Source organism: Pleurodeles waltl, chromosome 1_1 (genome assembly GCF_031143425.1).
Source record: "Pleurodeles waltl isolate 20211129_DDA chromosome 1_1, aPleWal1.hap1.20221129, whole genome shotgun sequence".
NCBI lineage: Eukaryota > Metazoa > Chordata > Amphibia > Caudata > Salamandridae > Pleurodeles > Pleurodeles waltl.
In genome coordinates, this window is record NC_090436.1 from 947,883,458 (window position 1) to 947,898,516 (window position 15,059).

Consider the following 15,059-nt stretch of genomic DNA (forward strand, 5'->3'; position numbering starts at 1 on the left):
TTGCGAGGCTTCTGATTGCAAAGGAGCCTGCAAGCATCTCTAAACAATTGATATGCAATTTGGACTCCTCTAACGACCATGAACCTCCAGTCGAGATTGGCCCACAAAGGGCCCCCCAGCTGGTTAGGCTTGCATCTGACTCTAATACAAGATCTGGGGCTGATGGAAAAATAGTCCTTCCGTTCCAGGCGTCTAAATGGTCTATCCACCATTCCAGTTCTGTATGAGAATCGTGATCTAGAGGAATAATAACTGCGTAAGAAAGACCTTTGCGCAGATGTTGAATCTTTAGCCGCTGAAGAGCCCGGTAATGCAAAGGACCTGGGAATGTAGCCTGTATGGAAGAGGAAAGAAGACTGACGACGCAGGCAAGAGTCGTCAGGGAAATGGACGAATGACGTAGAATTTGAAGAATCTCTGACTTTATAGATTTTATTTTTGCAGAAGGAAGTAGCAGAGTGGCAAAAACTGAATTTATCAGAAAACCTAAGAATTCTATACTTTAGGTAGGGAGAAGCAGAGACTTCTCCATGTTGATGATGAAACCGAGGTTCGAAAGAAGAACACAGGTTAAGTTGAGGTGAGTTGTAAGTAATTGTGACGATTGACTCATGATGAGAATATCGTCCAGATAAATAAGGAGTCTCACACCCTGAGCCCTGAGGTGCTCCACCACTGGCTTCATGAGTTTGGTGAAACACCCTGGGGCTGAAGAGAGTCCGAAAGGTAGAGATGTAAAGTGAAAGAATTGGTCGAGCCATTGAAATTGAAGAAACTTCCTGTGCTCTGGGTGGATCGGGACGACCAAATAAGCATCCTCTAAATCTAAACGGACCATCCAATCGTTCTGAAGCAGAGAATCTCTGAGATGGAGGATGGTTTCCATCTTGAAATGGCGGTAAACTACAAATTGGTTGAAGAACTTGAGATTGATAACAGGTCTAATTTTCTTGTTCTTCTTTTGAACCAAGAAAATGTAGCTGGTGAAACCTGAAGGGTCTGGATGAGTAAGAGCAATGGCTCGTTTCTGCAGAAGAGTGTGGACTTCTGAGGAAATAAGAGTGGACATATCTGTAGAGAACCGAGGAAAAGGAGGAACAACGGCTTGTACTGTTGATGAATAAAATTCTATTGTATAATCTCGAATGGTATTTAGGATCCAAGGATCTGAAGTAATTAATAACCAATTTGGTAAAAAATGACAAAGACGACCGCCCACGGATACATGAGAAGAAAAAGGATTTACCTGTTTGTTTGGTATTTCTGGCGTTCCTGAAGCCTCTGGTGCGAAAGCCTCTGGCCCTTTGCGGGTAAAACTGTGGCCTGAAATCTTGGTATGATGAGTTGTAATTGGCACGGGAGCCTTGATTGTAGTAGGGGCGTCTGGCAAAGCGGCTCCTGCCTCTGCCGTTCCTGGCGAAAACCCACTGGCTAAACATTTTCTTTAAAGACTGTTGAGCCTTATCCAGCGAGGTAAACGTGGCTACGTACTTGCCCAGTTCTTTAATGAAGTTATCTCCAAATAGAAAACCCTCTGTTTTAACCTGTGATTGAATTGTGGCTAGGTGCACCAGCTTAGGGTCTAATTTGAGCAGAATACCTTTGCGCCTTTCTTGAGAAATAGCAGCGTTAGCGTTCGCCAGAAGACAGACAGACCTTTGAACCCATAAGGAGAGTTCCTCAGGGTCAATTGAGGAGCCATCAATCCTGGCGGCCTCAGCAAGTCAAATATACGAGTGGGAGGGCCAATGACGTCCAACAGTTTGTCCTGACAAGAGGACCAGGCTTTATCAACACCTTTTCTAGGATCCTTGCCAAACTTGGTGAAAAATGTCAGGATAGGTTGGTCAATGGTAGGTGTCGTGGAGGACTTATGCGCCAGGGAGGGACGAGGACATTCTGATTTGAGATTGGAGCGAGTTTGTTTATCCAGAGGACAAAATAATTTGGCCGATACATAATCCCCCACATGAGTGGCCGGGAACCATTCAGTTGAATTGGGTTGTAATATAAAGGAAGGCTCAAACATAGGCAAGCCTTCGCAATCAAGAAGCGGTGAGGGATTGGAGGCCTCAGCGGAAGAAAAATTTGTTTTTTTGGGACCAGGCGCACAGTCACAATCCTCTTGGTCAGATGGATCAACATCTGAATCCGCATCAGGCACATCATCATCAGTGTCCGGTATGGAGGTAATAATTGAAGGAGACATAGGGGGTCATTCTGACCCTGGCGGTCCATGACCGCCATGGCGGAGGGCGGCGGAAGCACCGCCAACAGGCTGGCGGTGCTTCCTGGACGATTCTGACCGCGGCGGTAAAGCTGCGGTCAGAAAAGGGGAGCCGGCGGTTTCCCGCCGGTTTCCCGCTGGCCCAGGGTATCCGCCATGGCGGCGCTGCTTGCAGCACCGCCATGGGGATTCCGACCGCCTTCCCGCCAGCCTGTTTCTGGCGGTGTCCACCGCCAGAACCAGGATGGCGGGAACGGGTGCCGTGGGGCCCCTGGGGGCCCCTGCATCGCCATGCCACTGGCATGGGCAGTGCAGGGGCCCCCTAACAGGGCCCCACAAAGATTTTCACTGTCTGCTTTGCAGACAGTGAAAATCGCGACGGGTGCCACTGCACCCGTCGCACCCCTGCAACTCCGCCGGCTCCATTCCGAGCCGGCTTCATTGTTGAAGGGGCCTTCCCGCTGGGCCGGCCGGTGGTCTTCTGGTGGTTGCCCGCCGGCCCCGCGGGAAAACCAGAATGGCCGCCGCGGTCTTTTGACCGCGGAGCGGTCTTTCGGCGGGAACCGCTTGGCGGGCGTCGACCGACGACCGCCGCGGTCAGAATGACGCCATAATATTTTTGGTTTTCGCCTTGTGTTTTTGAGTTGTACCCTCTGTGAATGTAATCTCCTTAGTTGGATCCTTTTGAGGAACCGCGTCCTCTGCCATGGGTGAGTGAACCTCACAAACCTTTAGCGCAGATTTTTGTGTTCTTTTTGACATGGATGAAGGGCGCTGTCTGCACTCCCATGCAGACTGGGCTGATAAAGACTTATTAAGCATTTTTAAAACTGAGGATTCCACATTTTTTGACAATTTATTTATTGAGGTATTTACAGCTTGCTGAACAGAATTTTGAATAAACAGATTTATATCCTGTTTAATGGCAGAAACTTCCTCATGATCTACCTGCATTGAAGAGGAACTGCAAGATTCCATATTTGTAGAAAACCAGGAGTTTAAGGGTTAACTGAGAAAGGGGAAAGAACACGCAGCGCCGCCCCTGGGCGTAAGCCAACACTGCCTAGTAAGAGGCAACGTTGACTAGATGGGGTCTGCAGGAGAGGGAATGTGTCCATTAAGCGAGGGGCTACGAAGTCTTTGAGGGAAAAAAAGGGCGCGTCAGTCAGTGCTTCTGACAAGCGAGTCAGAAGAGAACAACTCGTTCCTCAAGCGCGGGCCAAAAATATCGGTGTGACGCATGAGAAACGGTAGAAACCGTTCCAAGCTAACAGAGCGCGCGCGGAGGGGCGCGTGAGCCGGGAAAAAGAAATGCGGCAACTTGCCGACTAGGGGGCAATAAATGAGGTTATTAACATAACAAAGCAGCGCAAATACAGCGCGATAACCAACAAGTAAACACTAACATTTAAACCACGAAATGTATTATTGACCCAGAGAAATAAGAAAAACGACTTAACTGGGTATGAGCAGCAAGAAAAGAGGGCTGTTCGCAGTCCAGTTACGTCATAATAGTATACATGGTTATTCATTGGTTAATGTAATGGACTACAACTTGTTTCCCATTGGCTGTTTTTTTCTGCGCTCATGGGAATTGTCGTTTTTTTCACTTGCTGTTTTATTAAAGCAAGAAAAGAAACGCATAATAGGAGCCTCCGGTCTTGTCATAAAATTCAGATACCGCTTATGCTGCTACAAAAATGTCACAGGGGCAACAAGCAACAAAAGGAAGTGACAAGAAGTCTAGCTGGGTGAGGTGCCAGAAGAAAGTAAGAACAATAGTTCACACTGCAGAAATGCATGCAGTGCCAAGTTCCCCAAACAACTCTGCTGGAATCATAAATACCATTATGGAAAGTTAAAATTATCACGAAGTAAGCAGAACAATGTCCACAAATAGTTCACCTCCTCAAAATAAAAACGGTCCTCACCCAACTTTACCCAAATGCAAAACAAAGAAGAATTGGAAATTAAGTAAAAAAGGGGCGAGGGAGGCCAAGATGAAAACACAAAAAACAGTGCTGGCAAAATTGTATCCAACCCAAACTTAACATGAGACGACAAAGCGGGAGCAACGAGAAGATCTAGAGACCTCAGAATCTGAGAAAAAAACACCTCAAAATGCAACATAATAGCTCAGTATCCTTCAATCGCCCACTCAGTCAAGTCAGTGGGAACAAAACCGATGAAACAGAAAAAAATGATATATTAGGGCTAAACCCAAACCAAGTTAGTCTTCAGTAGTCTCAGGCCCTCAGATCAAAACATACGTTCACTTGCAACTCCTTGTAATTCCAAAACCAAAGCTGCAGTGCTCCAGTGTAACAAGAAAAAATGTGTTAGAAACCGAAAACTGGCTTTAAAAATCACCCAACCAAATTTTAATGACACTAGTGAGAATACTAATTTAATAACCATCATGTACCATGATATATTTACCTAGAGATAACAAAGGCATATTTTAAACACAGGTGACAACCTGAAATTACTAGTGGCACACCAAGATCTAATCCATTTGTTATCAGAACATTGATGATTTATAATTCTGCCCACCCCAAAGTCTGCGACAAAATGAGGCCACAATTGTGACCTGAACATCTGCAGAGGTTACTATCTTAATACTACTGAAACACAAAGGGGCAGATTTATGGAAAGTGGCGCTGCATTGAGTGCAGCGCCATTTTCCCTGCGTCCTTTAACGCCCGCCTACCTCCACCATGTGTGCGCTGTATTTAAAATACGTCAGACCATGGCGCAGGGTAGGGGGCAATAGTGTAATTGTTCATGGCGCTAATGATGTACTCTGCAGGAGTAGCGTCAAAATGTTGGCTCTACTCCTGCAGAGTACATTGGGGCCCATTATAAATAATGGAAGCCCCCTGTTAATGCCAGCTCTAGGCAGGCGTTAAAAGTGCAGTATAAAAATGACAAAAGGAAATCTCTTAGATTTCCTTGTGCCATTTTTGCAGTCCCCCCTAAAGGGGGAACACCCCCTTTGCATACATTATGCCTGGCGCAGGCATAATGTAACGCAAAGGGTTACAAAGTGGTGCAATGCGTGCATTGCACCACTTTGTAAATATGGCGTTAGGATTTTGGCCTCTTTGGGCTACATCAGCGTAAAACAAGTGACACTAATGTGGTGCAAGGTGGCTCCAGGGGCTTATAAATATGCCCCAAAATCTTTGAAGATTAGGGCACTACAATGTCATAGTGTCATAAACTACAAAGACGCAATATCCAAAGGTTTTTCTCAAAGGCCAAAAACAAAAAGGTGCTTTTCCAGCTAAACTTTAACCCCTCTACCGGCCACTAAACTTAAGAAAAGTAATAAACATGCCTAAATACTTAAAAACATGTCTGGGCCAGACCTTCATTCTCAGTCCATGAATGTTGTCCCAGATTAAATTTCTTGGCATAAAGAACAAGGTGGATACTCTGGGGGTCATTCTGACCCCGTCGGGCGGCGGTGGCCGCCCGCCTGGCGGGAACCGCCATTTGGCCGTACCGCGGTCAAAAGACCGCTGGTGCCATTCCAACTTTCCCGCTGGGCCGGCGGGAATGAGGCCTGCAACACTGAAGCCGGCTCCGAATGGAGCCGGCGGTGTTGCAGGCGTGCGACGGGTGCAGTTGCACCCGTTGCGCTTTTCACTGTCTGCTAGGCAGACAGTGAAAAGCATGCTGGGGCCCTGTTAGGGGGCCCCTGCACTGCCCATGCCAGTGGCATGGGCAGTGCAGGGGCCCCCAGGGGCCCCTAGACACCCGTTACCGCCAGCCTTTTCCTGGCGGTGACAACCGCCAGAAACAGGCTGGCGGTAAGGGGGTCAGAATCCCCATGGCGGCGCTGCTTGCAGCGCCGCCATGGTGGATTCGCCCAGCCGGGGGTAAACCGGCGGGAAACCGCCGGCCCCGGTTTTCTGACCGCGGCTTTACCGCCGCAGTCAGAATGGGCAAGGAAGCACCGCCAGCCTGTTGGCGGTGCTTCCGTCATTCGCGGCCCTGGCGGTCTTTGACCGCCAGGGTCGGAATGACCCCCTCTGTGTCTTATCCATGTGGCTGGTTGACACCTGTTTGGTATAAGTCAATATGGATGCTCAATGAAGGACCACACGCCAAATTTTAATACAATTTAGCTTTACCAGAATTTCAGGTAAATGCAGGCATTTAGCACATCAACAATAGTGGAATAAGAATAGCAATGAAAAGCATCTATTCATATATAAGTACACTACAAAGAGCATCTATGTATACGTATGAGCAAAGAGTTCATTGACAGAATAAGAATAGCAATAAAAAAAGCATCTATTTATATATAAGTACACTACAAAGAGCATCTATGTATAGATCTGAGCAAAGAGTTCATTGACATATATAAACTTGGAATAACTGTATACCAAAATGTGATACACTATGATGTTCAGGGAGCAGAATATAAACGAGATAAATATTTCAGATAAGCTTTGATTTACTGCACACTAAAATGCATATTTCAATTACTGTAGCAGACTCACACTACGATGTTCAGTAAGAAAAAAAACTATAAACGAGCTGAATTTCTCAGATTATAAACACAGTGCAAGCATAATAATCAATCAAAATAATAGAGCAGAGAAACAAAAGCCTTTCATCCCTGGGTGGAACTTAACTTAGTCCACGAAATGCTGGGAAGCCCTCTACCGCCCGCTTGGACCTCTCTCCCCCTCGAGCGTCACAGTCTTTGAACGGCAAAACAGGGAGGCAGCTCTGGGTCTGAAGATGACAGTTTCACAACTCCATCTGCGAGCTTCAATTCCCTTACCCACCTTTCAATGTTTAAATAACATGAAGCTTGGATTCTATCCCCTTCCAGTATTTTCTAGCTATGTTATCAGTACATGTCTCTTGGCTGCTTTGCCATTCCCTGGCCATTGTTTTCATTCCATCTTTTACTGTGGTCTCGTTCTCAAGGTTGAGACTGAATCTCCTTCACAGCCTGTTTCTCACACATGCAGTTGCGAATAAGTTTATCTACGGAATGTCAAAAGAAAACAAGCTTGAAAGCGAACATCGTGAATTTCTTCCACGTTGCTCTGGCTTCAGCAGGCTCCTCTACACTGTTCAAGCTAATTAACCCTTTGTGTCACAATGTCTTCCGCACCTTTCCCTATACTGATCACTCTTAAAGAGTAAAATGACCAAAGCAAAAAAAAGAGAAGATTGGGGATGGATCATGGCTGCTCTACATGACGACAATTATGGATGACTTATAGCACCATCAGTGAAGACCTAACCAAATCCTTAAAACTTGCAAAGTGAATCATTTCAATGCTTTCTTGGAACATGGCTGGCATGTAGAAAATATGATAGCATCCTGAGACCATGTCTTACCTGAACACTAATGGCATCAGATGCAACCAGGAAATTTGGAAAGAGGTGGAATTTCTAACTGGGGACAACCGTGAATATTTCATGCCAGCAGTAAAAAGTTAAGAAAGAGGACAGACAGTTTATCCATCTAAGTCATAACGTCGAAGGATTTAATGATATGTTTAGCCACTGATAACCCCAATCTGTTGGTTACAATTATCAAAAACTGGGACTTTAGAAAATACATTGGATTTTTGACAATAATATATCAACCCTTCAACACAAGGGAAGAAAGGCAGCATTAACAATAATGAACATTGTCTCATTGCTCAATGGGCACTTATGGAGATACCGTTTTAATTGTCACCAGCAATTTCAATTTAAATCTCATTCGTTGAGAGACAGCCAACATCACATAGCTGACGTGCGGTGAGCCATACCAGTAAAAGACATAAGGACACAATTAAGGAAGCAACTTGGCAATATGCTTCTTTTTGTTTTTGAGAGCAGGGGGCCTCTGCGACCTTAGTGGTCTGTTTCGATACCAAAACTAGCATCCAATGTTGCACACAAATATTTCTAATAAGAAGCTATCAGTCTTGGATTACACTTTTGCATCAGTTAGGGCCATATGTACAAACACATTTTCCCATAGACACAGAATGGGTAAAACCGTTTGCTACATCTGGCCCTTAGTGTCTTTCACAAAAACAACAGCTTTTGCGTAGAAAACAGGTGTGAAAGCGATCTTCCTCAGAAGTTCATCAATGATACCCTCAACAAACTGTCAAATGCCATCAGTGTGGTGGGTTTTCCCACCAACCAGGACTGTTGGAAAAGAGTACAATGCAATAGGACAACCATCTCTACACTCTATGGAACCCTCCCCCCCTCAATAATTCAGTATTAGATTAACTAAACCGAACTTGTACATGTGAAAATGTTCAGGACTACCTAATCAATACCTTCTTTCATCAAGGGTCAGTAAACCGACAACCTAAATCACAGCTCCAAAATCAATGGGACATTAAACAGCTAAGGGCACAGAGACAGGGAAATGAAAAAAACAAATTCCTTGCAGATTGGAACATCCACAAAGCTTACAAAAGTCAGTCTGGGGAGCCAAACGAAAACAGGAAGAACAGAAATGGCTGAAACTTTACTCTGTTTGTAACAACAAAAATAAATTCGGGTGGATTATCAAGGTCAGGCAGGCATATGGCAACAATGTCTCTTAAGATGCTTGGATAAACCATATCAGAACTCTCTACGAGGTAGCTCTGAGCCAACAGTCTACTAGAGAGAGTAACCACTACACTCCTCCACTAGAGTATAGCAGCAAACATAGAAAAGAATGCATCAAAAAAGTAGAGCAGACAAGTCTCCAGGTCCTATTGGTGTTACAGCTGCTGTACACAAACAGGATTCTAATTATTGGACAGAATAATTTAACAGCCTATTCGAATTCTGCCTATCCACTCAAACAATCTCAGCATTGTGGCGTGACTCAATATTACTGTCAAATTATGAAAAAAGCTTCACTACCAGCCCAAACAGTTACCATTTAATTGTGTTGATGGATCTAGAATCACAATATTTTGCTAGTTTCCTACTCAGCGACCTAGAGTCCTAAGCACAAAGCAAAAGCCTGTTCCTGTGTTACTGAACATGCTTCAAACCAATGGCCAGCAGCACAGACAATCTGTTTCCTCTATCAATGCTAATTCAAAAAGTAATTGATAAAAACAGTTTGTTTTAATACTCTTTTTCGTTGATTTCATTAAAGCATTCAATCATGTGAAGAGGAACTTGCTCTAGAAAAAGTTGGTGAATTGGTATATTCAGTAAAATCTTTTATGTGCCGTACCACTTTTATACATGGACACCTGGGCACAGTTCAAGCTCGGTACCAACCAGACAGTCTCAGCTAAAATCTGCATGCAGTGTGGACGCAGGCAAGGCTTGCTGCAATGCTTTTTAACTAATACATCTCAGGTTTGAGCCTCCAATTGCACTTGGCGATTTTCGCCGTTTGCGAGTCGCAAACAGTTTGCTACATCTGGCCCTAAGTGCGCAAGATTGCTTTTCCTCAAAGTGGAAACTGGTTCTCCAGTGGCTTCAGTCTTTTCCTGTGAGCATCACTTCAGATCTGAAGTGTTCACTAAAGTCACAGCTTTCTGAATATTAGAAAATCAGTGCCTGGTGACATCACAGCTTACAATTACATTAACCTTTGAAGTTATTTCTAATGCCATTATACTTAGATTGTTATGCACTCTTAATAGTAATGAACTATGTACACACGTTGCTCTTTCCATCCAATGTATTGAAAAGCAATTTACCACTTTCCACCGCGCAACAGTTTGAATCCTTCATTGATCTTCTCAAATGGGAAAGTGTGAGAAACCAGTTCATCCAGATTAATCTTCTTTGTCAAGTAGTCAGTTACCATCTGCGGGACGCTCTCTTTACCCTTGAAGCCTAAACATCAGGAAACATTGACAAAGTGAAATTATTAGTACAAGTGGTATGTTGTTGAAGCTCTACTGTCTTCTCTGTTCTTGCCTGAATTGAAATGTCTCTTCTTATGTTTCAGAGGATGATTACAAGCACTACAAGGGCGGTGGCGATTTGCATCGAAATTTTGTTTACCTCTATGTTACGTTATAAGCGTGCGCTAATTTGCAGCATTTCTTTTTGGCAATGGAATATTTTGCAACCGCCTTGAAAGAGAGCTTTGAGATTGTCTTGAGCCTTGATAAATAGACCTGGCGTTTCTAAAAGATGTCTTACGACAGGAAAGAAAACATTTCCTGCAAGACGATACGGAGCAAAACAGCAAACGCTCACAAAGTAGCAAACTTTGTAGGTGTTACGACGCTCTAAAGAGTTGTTCCTTGCAAATTAAGTCATTTAAAGTAAATGTAAGTAATCGATGACGTATGCTTATGAAATAACCTTTTTAGACTTTTTTTCACAATGGAACAAGAACATTATACGTTCGACCTGCTTCGGATATGATATTAGTAAAACTAATGTTGATATTGAAACCTTTTTCGGGTTTTGAGTTCACAATAGAAATATTGGATATTGCACGTCTGCCGTACCATCAATATGACCTGACACACAGCCTATCAGGTCAGGTGTCTCTGACAGTGGAGACGGCTGTGGGTGGAAACTGAGAGTTTGACGGACGTGCCATTGGCTATTTATTTTGGCACACGCCCCACATCAACAATACTCCAAACAATCCCCAGCGATGTAAATACTTCTTGGAAAGAGAATAGCTGAACTGTGACTAGATCAAACAAAAATGGGAGTGCTCCCTCTGGATGCATTTTGGAGCGGGGGCTGTTGTGGAGGCAGAGGAAGCAGAACAGGCGTCAGACATACCAAGCCTCAAGTTATTATTTGGTGCACTGCCTTGGATTCTGCAGGGGGCGCAAAGTTAATGTCGGAGACTAGGAATATGCGATTGAATATACTAAACAATATGCTGAGAGTAGTGCATTAGTGAAAGCAGAGCCGGATTTGAAACACAGACCCAGGAGCGTAGCTTGGTCAATCAGACTGGGGGAGCTTCATATTTTCCAACAAACAAGCTGGCATGTAATGTTAAAATAAATTATACTACAAGGAGGGCACCTGAGAGAGGCTTAAGGGATAGTGAAAAGGGTGGGGAATGCATATTGGGAGGCTTAGTAAGTGATACAAGATTTTGTAAAAATAACCAAATTTTTTTAAGACTTTCAAAACAGAAAGAGGGAGACTGTGTGTACATTTTTGTCTCTGTGTGTGTACAAATATCTGGTGAAATCCAACAGACACCTCATCATATCTAATCGAACCACTTGTACCTAACTATTTATCAGAAAATACACTTATTAGGGTGGCTTAACATCCCAAATACCCCCCCCCCCGAACCTACGCCCCTGCGAAGGCCCATCTTTCACTGGAGAACTGGCCTCGGTTTGAAGAGGAAGTAGTGCCCCTTCAGCAGAAGGGTGCAGTGTGTTACTGCACCTGCATTTGTGGGAATGCCTGGGGATCCCTGGCAACAACCTACGGGCACACTCTTGAAGTGCAGTCAGTTTGCGTCGTGACAATTGCTTTGCCTTTCCACCCATGTCACTAATGAAGCAATGTGTTTCCTTACTTGCATGGGGCCACTTCCCCGTGCAAATGAGGGAATGACCATTTTGTTTCTACCACTGCTAAACTATGTTTGCCATGACCCATAATATAGAAGGGGCTGCGCAAGCATCTGCACCTTCTGCACAAGCATTGACCCCTTATATATTGCCCGTGTCCCGAGTTTACAAACAACAGACACAAATGGCAGCTGAAACCCTGGGCTTCTTTTATAATACTGCCCCAGAAGCGCAACTTAACTTCAACACACATAGGCCCGTATTTATACTTTTTTAGCACCGCATTTGCGCCGCTTTTTGACACAAAAGCAGCGCAAACTTACAAAATACAATTGTATTTTGTAAGTTTGCGCCACTTTTGCGTAAAAAAATAATGCAAATGCGGCGCTAAAAAAGTATAAATATGGGCCATGGCGCCTCTCTTTGGCCTATAGCACCCACATGCTTTTCTTCAGCCAGAGGAGGTCTATTGCCCTTTCTCTTTGAGGGGATAACAGGGCGAAGATGGATATAACAGAAGACGACTCTCAGCAAAACAACACTGAACTTCCATCCCCATCAACTTACCTACATTAATGAGCACCACTCTAATTAGCCTCTGAGGAGCAATGGTGTGGGCACATCACAGTGCCTGAACAGACGACGGATGGGGACTCGATGTCCACCACCACAACATACACATGCTGATGTAGGCCTTGATGAAATCCCACCCTGTCACCACCACCTTCACCTTCTCTGATGCAGTCCACCACATGTGGTGCTTAAAATTAAAATAAATGAATGGTAAATCAGTAAGGAAACAGTGCAGTCCACAACCCTTTTGTAATGAGGGCATGGCCCACGTCATGAACAAGGGTCTGACCAAGTGTGGGCGGGTCTCACTCATGTTTTCCTAAGAAGAGTTATATTGAGGTGCCCACATCAGTGTTGTCACTCATTCCCTAGTTTTCCTTTTCTGGTAGATTCCCTGAAGTAAAAGTTTTTTTTTGGGGGTGGGAGCTGAAGAAGTGAGGAGGCAGTGGGGATGATTTGAGTACATCCAGGGAATGGTCTTATGCAGGGTAAATTTGTGTGATCCCCCTTCAGTCACTGCTTGGTGATAGCGTCATATGGTGGGTCAGTCTACAATAGAATTTTGACTTTATCAACCTACAGCTATTTCTTTGGTGCAGTAGGTGCATGAATCTATCTATGGGTGTTTTCACCGTAGTGCATGCACTGTGAATGTCCTTGCACTGCAATGGAAGGTATTGTAATCATTTATTTCTTCTTAGAGAGCATGGGAGTATATGTTGTTTGCCGCACATCCAGGCTGACTTTCTTGATCCACAGCATTTTGGAGAGTTAGAACAAAAGGCCAGGGCACACCCCAAATGTAACCTCTTATGGTAGATCGAAATGGTGCTTCAGGAATAAAGTCAAAGTCCGGCAAGTAGGTGACATTCAATATTTATTGCTGGTGATTCCAATCCAGTGATCAAAGTCAAATACAATATCCAAACAGCAAAAGAACAGCCAACACGTGTTTCGTCTTCAAGACTTTGTCGAGGCTGTGAAATAAAAGAAACATAAATACTCAAGCCTGAGATGTAGTGTAACTATACAAGTAAACAAACATAAAAATCATTCAGAAGTAAGAAAATAAGGGGGAAGGAGGAAAGGCTCAACATTTAAAGCCAATGTGGTGGAATTGAAATCACATTTTTCAGTGACTGATAGGTTGATGAGTCATAGCAAAATCAGAGGGAAACGCAACCAAGGTGAAAGAATGTGTTTAAAACAAGAAGTGATGGTGACAGACACTAAAAAGACAAAATTGTCAAGAGGACTTCGCAATTAGAGAGTAATATGTATGTCAATAGACCCATGCGAGAAAGTCTCCCATATCCGTGAAAAAACATGCCTATTAACAAACGTGATAAGTAATAGGACAGAAAGTGCCCCTGGAAGAAGGCATTACTGCACCATTGTATGTTAAAGTAAACCTTGAGAGGTGCATTCGGGAAACAGTACACACGATTACGTTATGGGAGAAATAGCTTTAGAAACGTGGATGATTGTAAAAAAGAACAGAGTCCCAAGAATCCATTGGACTGAATTAAGTCTGGGAAAAAGTCGCTCATGTAGAGTATAATGGCAGAACAAAGGCTATGTTAGCCCTACAATCAAAAAAAGAGAAACAGGTAAGACAAAATAAATGTCTAACCCGATTGGCACAAGTCCTAGAGCAATGTATCAACCAGGAGAAATTAAAAGCTAAAAAATGCATACCAATTCAAAAAGAGAAAAAAATTATTATTACAAGATATGGGTAAACGTATAAAAACCCTCGCAAAAAAGGTGAACGATCCATCTGAAAATAGTATGGACCGAACCACCAAGGTATGAGAAAGTAAAAACAACACTGTGGGTGTTTCTTTGGGTAAGCAGTAAGTAATGTGGGACATTATACAACAAATCGTGTGAGGCAGAGTAAGGTATTGATAGTAAGAGCATGGCCGCGCTGTGCAAGCCTTCCACAGCGCGGCCATGCTCTTACTATCAATACTCTACTCTGCCTCACACAATTTGTTGACGCTAGTCAGGTTAGAGTCATTTTTTTTACTCTAAGCTGATTAGCGCCATTCTTTCCCGCACAACCTCCAGTTTTACTTACACCTCCCCTGCCTGGTTAACATCACGTATTTTGACGCTAACCGGGCCTTAGCACCGGCTTGCGCCATTCCGCTAGCCGGCGCTATACTTTTTGACACAAACCTGTGCTTACGCAGGTTTGTGTCAAAAAGTATAAATATGTGCCATAGTTTTCTAATCATCAGTAGGGGCTTACTAATTCCACCAAAATAGTATTACCATGGTACAAGTTGGCTAAATGATCCAAATTCAGTGGATAAAAGCTAGCATAGGCACTGCTTTGGGCAGATGTGTCTCCTAAAACGTTATTACTTATTTCCCATATGTTATGTAAGGTTGCGACATTGTTCAATGGTGGGTGGTAGCAATCAAATTTCGTTGTGACAAATGCCTGTTTCTCCTGAAGTGCAAAGATGTTGGCTGAAATTTCTAAAAAAAAACTACCTTTCTTTTTGTCTTTGTGCCTAACCCATAAACGATTTAGCTTACAGTTTTCCCTGTGTGTTGCCATGCTCGTCAAGGTAACCTTGGCAGTGTCAGTAAAGCAGCAAACAAAATTACTCTTTGCATATGAGATACACTTCTTTAGTACAAGAAATACCGATATGGGACACATTTTAGCTTTTTTGTTTTATTTTTTATTTCTTTGCTCCCTCCAATCATCCCCATCCCAATGCTGTATGTTGCTATGCTGGCTTCTC

The 15,059-nt window shown here is 43.7% G+C and overlaps 1 protein-coding gene across 2 annotated transcripts in view; it reads right to left on the reverse strand.

Moving 5' to 3' along the window:
* LOC138289702 (alcohol dehydrogenase 1-like) overlaps nucleotides 1-15,059 on the reverse strand; it is a 452,749-nt gene that overhangs the window by 19,503 nt on the left and 418,187 nt on the right. For both annotated transcript variants that reach the window (XR_011202553.1, XM_069230193.1), the window contains exon 8: nucleotides 9,916-10,054. Coding sequence is in view for 1 of the 2 variants with exons in the window: in XM_069230193.1 (XP_069086294.1) it covers nucleotides 9,916-10,054 (139 nt within the window). In the remaining variant the exon portion in view is untranslated. The remainder of the gene's footprint in view (nucleotides 1-9,915; nucleotides 10,055-15,059) is intronic.